This window comes from Triticum aestivum, chromosome 4A (genome assembly GCF_018294505.1).
Source record: "Triticum aestivum cultivar Chinese Spring chromosome 4A, IWGSC CS RefSeq v2.1, whole genome shotgun sequence".
In the NCBI taxonomy this organism is placed as follows: Eukaryota; Viridiplantae; Streptophyta; class Magnoliopsida; order Poales; family Poaceae; genus Triticum; species Triticum aestivum.
The window spans coordinates 685289383-685296783 of NC_057803.1; the positions used below are offsets into that span (position 1 = coordinate 685289383).

The window sequence follows — 7401 nt, forward strand, 5'->3', positions numbered from 1 at the left end:
TTGATTGTACACTTAACATGCCACATTATATTTTTACAGAATGCACTACTCTAGTGTGAGTAGCGAGAGATGATACACGATGAGTAACAAATCATAATGCATAGTAGAAAAAGAAGAGTACAACATAGCAATCTGCAGTATATATATGTGGTAGTTTCAGGTCTTAATTCCAGCCCTTGTTCATCAGCTCCAAAGCTGACTTGACGAGGGAACAGACGCTGGTGTCGCGGCGGCTGAGCCCGACGCTGCCAGAGAAGACGTTGAAGCACTCCAGCTGAGAGGTGGTCATGGCCACGCGCCTCAGCTCGCTCTCCATGCCGAGCTCCACGAACAGGGCCACGTAGCGTGCGTCCGACTGCATCAATGAAATGGCAAGCTCTATGGTGTACCGTCGTGCCCGGGGCACGTCCATGGACGGGCGGCTGTACTCCCGCAGCACCTGCACCAGGGACCTCGCCAGCACCGTGTCCACCACGCGCGCTGCGTCGAGGCTCCCCCGGAGCTCCCCGGGCTCCATGAACCGGAGCATCTGCGCCGCGAGCCCGATGAAGATGTTGAGGATCTTGCCCTTCTCCACCGTGATGGACCTCAGCACCTTGGCGGCACTGACGGTAACCCGTCTCAGAGGGAGCTGCCACTCGTCGCCGGAGTAGGAGCAGAGGTTGTGCATGATCCTGGCGGCACCGACGACGACGAGGGGGTCATTCAGCGCATCAACGAGCAGCCCGATCCCTCCGCCAAGAGCCATTATGATCGCCGCGCAGTTCTTCTTGTTCTCGAGGGCCAGAATTGCGAGCGCCTCGCCGGCCTCCACCCGGACAGCGTCCGCCTGTTGACACTCCTTCGCAAACGCCCCCGGCAAGAACGTGGTGACCAGCACGCTCACCACGTCCCCCGTCCCGCCGATGATCTCCCTGGTCTCCTCGTCCATCGCGAGGCTCGTGAGTATCTCGATGGCCAGCTGGTGCAGCTCCGACTGGACCTTCTTGTCGTGCCTCTGCAGGATCTCCCTGACGTTGCTCACAGTGAAGACGATTTCGGTGAGCTCCCGTCGGAGCAGCTTCCCGGTGTCCCCCGTTGCGCCGGCCAGCCTCTTGACCACGCGGAGCGACTTCTTGACCGCCTTGAGCCTCATGTCCCTCGGCGTGGTCGACGCCAGCGCATGGTCGATGCTGGAGTAGGAGATGATCTTTTCGAGGAGGCCCCTGGTCTTGCCAATCTTGTCGCAGTTGTCGTGGTCGTGCGCCAGCTTATTGAGGATGGAGAGGCCGAGGATGTTGAGCTCGTCGAGATCGGCGTAAAGCAGCGACGCGACGGACTCGATGGCGCCTGGAATGCCGGTGATGCGGAGCGCGACGAGCTTCCTCCCGGTGAGCATGGACACGACGACGGCCGCCGAGCGCCGGACATCGCGCTCCGAGGAGTCCTTCCAGCTGAGCATCTCGATGAGGCGCTCGATGGTGGGCGCGGAGACGCCGATCCTGCGGAGCGTGGCTTCGGCGAAGCGGTCGGACTCGGCGAGCGCGACGAGGATGCCGGCGCCAAGGCTCTGCTCGTCGTGCGAGCCCGCAGTGATGAGGTCGTCGGCGTAGGAGACGAGGCACATGTGGAGGCCATCCAAGATGCTGCCGTTGAGGCAGCGCGAGTAGGAGTCGTAGAAGAAGCGGCGTACGGCGACCTGGCCGTAGGCACCGGCGAGATTGCAGTCGTCGGCGACGCACTGGAGGAGGCGGCGGTGGCCCACCTTCCACTCCCATAGCGCCTTCTCGACAAGGAACAGCAGCGCCTCGGCGAGCGAGAGGCCGTAGAAGATGTTGAGCGCTGCGGCACGGTTGGAGCGGGCGTCCTCGGTGCCGCCGTAGTGCTGGTGGATGAGGCGGACGAGGGAGAGGGAGACGCACGCCGTCGCCGAGAGCAGCTGCATCCAGAAGAAGGCGGGGACGGCGGCGCGGGTGGCGGAGCGGGCCTGGCTGGCCTGGTGGTGCTGCCACTCCAGCTCGTGGCTGCGGCCCAGGATGCGGGTGCCCTCGATGAGGAGCAGGCCCGTGATGCACCAGAAGTCGGTGCGGTCCAGCGTGATGGCGAAGCCGCCCAGCAGCACGACCGTGGCCCAGACGAAGGCCAGCGTGCCCAGCCCGGTCGCCGCCTTCTCGAGCACGGCCAGCTGCAGGGCCAGCACGGTGAGGCAGTGCTCCGGCGACGGCGGCGCGTCGCCATCAGCCTCGGCCTCGGCGGTGCTGCCGTAGCGGGTGGTGCGCGGGTACGGCGTGGCCTTCTGCGGCTCGAACAGCGTGGGCAGCTGGTCGGGGATCTTGACGCGGATGCTCGGGGCGGCCAAGGTAGCGCGACGATCCATTGGTTCCAAAGTGCTGTTGCTTCACTATGTAGTATGCGTGTGGTGATGATTGCATGCACTGGTCGAGTGTGATGTGTGGCGTCTAGGCGCTACCTCGGTACTACTATTTGTAGGCGGGCGCGGAATGCATGCATGTGAGGAACCGAGGATGATCGGAGGCATTTTGAACGTGGTGGTTCCTTGCTTGCGTGCATGAGGGTGAGTGTCCGTTTGGAGAGATTCTGAGATGGACGCTCTCCTCCTTTTTTCTTGTTACAAGAGAATATTGCTGTTAAAGGCGGCAGCAGCAGCAGGGAAGGGGCGTGCCTAATGGCCTCTAGATTTTTTGTTTTCGGTTCTGCCATTGCCCATTGGCATACATAGTAATCGTAGTAGCAGAAGAGATAAAGCTCTCTGGAACCTAGCAAAAAAAAAAAAAGGCCCCCATAGCTGGCGAACGTTCGCCAGCTGTAACACGCTAAAATTTTAACCATGTTTTTATTATGTGAAATTTTGCCACAGATAAATTTTGAATTGTATTTCGTCATTTGTTGATTTCAGAAGAAAGAAGTGCATATTTCAACCCCGAACTCTTGCCTGGTCTAATTTACAACTCCAAACTCCAATGGCGTCTAAATTACAACCCCCAACTCTCAAAACCGGCTAGGATTCAACCCTCTCCTCTCTGTTGACCGGTTTTGACCAGTCAGCAGGTCCAGTCAGCATGCCACGTCAGCAAAAAAAAATTAAACCCGAAAAATCGAAAAAAATCCAGGAAAAGAAATTAGAAAAAATCAAATTTCCAGGAAAAAATCAGGGAAAATAAAAAACGAATTTCCGAAAAACAAAATTATCAATATTTCCATGAAAAACCAAAAAATACTTAAAATAAAAAAAACTCCAGGGAAAAATTTCAAATTCCCAAGAAAAATATTTAAAAATGTAAAATAAAAAAGTTAAAATTTCTAGAAAAAGTAATTTCCAAAAAAAGTTATTATTTTTATTTTTTTCCCGAAAATTACAGGAAAAAGTTCTTGAAATTTTTTCGCAAACTTTTTTCCCGGGAAATTTTATTTCAGATTTTTTCTCAATCTTACAGATTTTTAATTATATTTTCTTGAAATTTTGAATTTTTTTTGATGTGGCATGCTGATTGGACCTGTTGACTGGTCAAAACTGGTCGCCCCTGGTCAAAACCAGTCAACAAGGAGGGAAGGGTTGAATCCTGACCGGTTTTGAGAGTTGAGAATTGTAATTTAGATGGTATTGAAGTTCGGGGTTGTAAATTAGACTAGGGCAAGAGTTCGGGGTTGAAAAATGCACTTCTCTCATTTCAGAACCTTTTCTGCTTTTTGTTTTCTATATTTCTTCCCTCCATGTAGAATTTTTTCGAAAGTATTGTGGGCTTTGAAAGTTTTCTTAAATCATTTCATTTAACTTTTAGAATCCAGTAGGAAATATTTTAATAATAAAATTTGCCCAAACTAATTCTTTTAATAGCATTTTCAGACTTTGAAATGCTCCTGTTGCACTAAAACTATTTCAAATCATTTTTTAAAATTCCACAAGAATTATGAGGGGTCATTTGATGCCTGTAGATCATTTTTAGGCAAAAACCCCATCATGGTGTTTTGAAAAATTTGAGCACAGCTTCCCATTTTCAACTCCGGTCCAAATTGAGCATTTAACTACAACTACATTAAACATTGCTCAATAAATTCTGAAACTTGTCCATGTTATAGTCCTCCAAACTAAAACCTTAAGTCTAGAAAATCAGCCCCAATTGCATCTTTATAGTTGCCCAAATAAAGCCCTGTAGTTTTGATCCAGAACTGAATTTCACTCAATTTTGCACTAGAAATTTTCTTCTTTTGCTAAATCAACCTTGCCATCATCACTTTCATCAAACGATACATCATCCTGCCAATTATCATGTCCAGCAATGGCTCCTAGATAGCAGTGTCATTCTCTCCAACAACTTGTGGGCATGACAGAAACTTGCAACTCCAGAATATACAAATAACGAGTGGTCCTATGGCTAAACCTACTTGTCCATCACCCTTACCATGCCATGAACTACCACCCTGCCAAATTTCAGCCTCGGAAAACTTTTTAGGTTGATGGGGCAATCCGTCGAGCACCCTGCATGCGTGCACAGAGTGCGGCCAGAGCACCCGTATGGCAGGTATTGGAATCGCGTGGGTGTCGCGTCCTGCTTCTTACCCGGCCCTCGTGGCATTCAGGATAGCTTCGCAATAAAACCCCAACGCTCACTGACACCTCCCCTTTGGCTCCTAGCGCCGGCCACCACCGCCCCCGACGACCAAAACCGACGTTGTTGAAAGGATCGATATGGACCTAGAGGGGGGTGAATAGGTATAATTACAAATTTTAATTGTTACCTAGCAATTTTAGGCAATAATGCGGAAGATGAAAGTGAGCCTAACAATTGCAAATGTGATGCTAAGAGCTAAGCAAGGTAAACAAGTAACACTAGTAGGTGAGTAAGCAAGCACAATATGATATACATAAAGACTTAGAGACAAGTAACTACAAGTAGGAAGCTAGGGTTTGGAATAACCGCAACTCCGAGAGGCAAGGATGTATGCCGATGTTCACTTCCTTCGAGGAAAGCTACACCATCGTTAGAGAGGTGGATGTTACCATGAAGGCACACCAACGCCACGAAGGCTGACCCTATTCTCCCTTTGAGACAACACCACGAAGGCATTTCTCAACCACTAGTGGTAGACCTTGGGGTGGTCTCCAAACCCTCACAAACTTTCCGGAGGGTAATCACAATGATCGATTCCTCACCGAAAGACTCCTACCGCCTAGGAGTCTCCAACCTCCAAGAGTAACAAGATCCAAGGGAGAAAACTGAAGACTTGCTCAAATCACGATTTGCTTCGGTCACAAGAAGGAGAGGGAGAAGATCTTTATTTTGATTGGAACAACTCTTTCAATCTCTCAAGAATCAAACCGGGATCTAAGATTTCGTGGGTGAGCAAAAGAGAGGGAGCACAGGTGTTCTTGGGGTGTGTTGGAAGTGGAGTGTTCAACCTTATCTCAAAGAGGTAAGGAGCTATTTATACCCACAACATATTGGAGCCGTTTTGAGCAGAGGTTGACTTGCCCGGATGATCTGGAGGACCATCCGGATGATCTGGACAGCGTCCGAATGATCTGGCTCTAGACCCGGATGTAAGTGGTAGCAGCAGAGTTGTGTGGAGGCTGGACAGTCCGGAGGACAGCCCGGATGATCTGGAAATAAGCCCAGATGATCCAAATGAACGCCCGGATGATCTGGCTTCATCCACCAAAGTTTTGTGATGCAAGGAGCAATATTACCCGGATGATCCTGGACAAGGTCCGGATGATCCGGCTATAATCAGTGCCAAACGATGGCCCCTGTATGCATTATCCGGATGATCCAGATCTAGCTCCGGACGATCTGGGGACTAGCCCAGATGATCCGGGGCCAAGTCCGGATGATCCGGTTAAGGGGTCAGCATGTGGAGAGAAGGAAGAACTCGGGAAAATCCGCGGCAGAAGGAAAGTCGACATCCGGAAGAGGAAGCCGATCAGGAATAGGCTCATCTGGCTCGACAGGACTCCCAGGACGCGCACGGAGGCGAGCCCTTGGTGCATTCGCCTCAGAGATATGGCGAACCTCCTCGGTAACAATGTGAGTAGCGGTGTAGCAGCAGGTGTCAAAGATAGCCTTATGGGGCTTCCCAATAAAGCGAGCCAGGCGGTCAAAAGGCTTCATGAAAGGTTTAGTGTGACGAGAAGAGCTCTCGACACAAGAAAGAGCAAGAGCCTTCCCTCTGGAAGACTCATCATGCGGAATCCACATGGAGTGTGTGGATGTCTTGGCAATGGGACAAGGATAGACCGAGTCGATGACTATCTGAATGAAAGGAGCATAGTGAAGTGTACGAACCTTCAGACAACTAGCCATGCGAATCTCGTTCCAAAGAAAATCTACCATGTCAATGGGACGGGCGGGAGCATTCCTAGAGTAGTACATCAAATAAGTGCTATAGGACCGAACCATTCCACGATCCCCTTTCTTGGGAGCAATGGAGTTGAGGATACACTGGAAGAACCACCGGTATTTGGGACGAAAGATACGAGATATCATTAAGCTCCTTGTGTTGCTGATCTGCGGATAGCTGAGTGGTAGGCATGACGAGACAGCCACATGCATTGATGGGCATGGCCTCAAACTTGGGGTTCACCTCATGGATCCATAACAGAGAGGCCTCAGATCCAGGCATGCCCAAAGTAGTAGCAAACTCCTCGAAGGTGACAGTGAACTGAGAGTGGTGAGTCATCCAAGTGATAGAGCGGTATGGATGGAAGAAACACATGGTATAGAATTGCCGAATGGCAGCCTCATTCCAATCACAATGAAGAGACATAGCATGACGTAGCCCCATGCCATCAATCTTCTCCAACACACCTTTGAACTTGGAAGGATTGTTCTCAATGAAACCCAAGTTCACATGATGCTGAGGAGAGAAACCAAGATGAGCAATGATGGATTGATAGATGTCTTGTTGAACCAATGTGTGAAAACAAGGATCGGTGGCATTTGCAGGAGCAACAAAATGGTTGACATCACTCCTTAAAGCAGCATGCTCAGATGGGTCCATGGGCTGATAATTGACAAAATGACAGCCACAGTTGGTGGGGTTGGCCATGGACAGAACAAGACCAGTAGTTGCCGAGCTTGAGGCAGCGACATCTTTCTTCTTCTTCGACTTGGTCGTGGAGCGAACAGGCATGAGCTCTTCCTCATGGAGTTCGGCCTCGTAGTCAGGGTCGTCCTGCCCAGCATTGGATGGACGAGCACGACCCGACGCCTTCTTGAGTGGACGAGCAACGTCCTCGGAGTCCATCGATGCTTGACGACGTGCGTTTGCGTACACACATGTAACACCCTCGATGCGGCTATATCTCCCATGTGTCGAAGCACGACTTAGAGGCATAACCACATTGAAAGCAATGTCGCAAGTGAGGTAATCCTCACACAACCCATGTAATACATAAGGGAAAGA

The 7401-nt window shown here is 50.7% G+C and overlaps 1 protein-coding gene across 1 annotated transcript; it reads right to left on the reverse strand.

The window, feature by feature from the left end:
- LOC123083120 (uncharacterized) lies at positions 1 to 2419 on the reverse strand. The gene has a single exon (XM_044505250.1). The coding sequence runs from the start codon at positions 2354 to 2356 to the stop codon at positions 164 to 166; it is 2193 nt and encodes a 730-aa protein (XP_044361185.1). The 5' UTR covers positions 2357 to 2419; the 3' UTR covers positions 1 to 163.
- Between the last annotated feature and the right edge of the window lie 4982 nt (positions 2420 to 7401).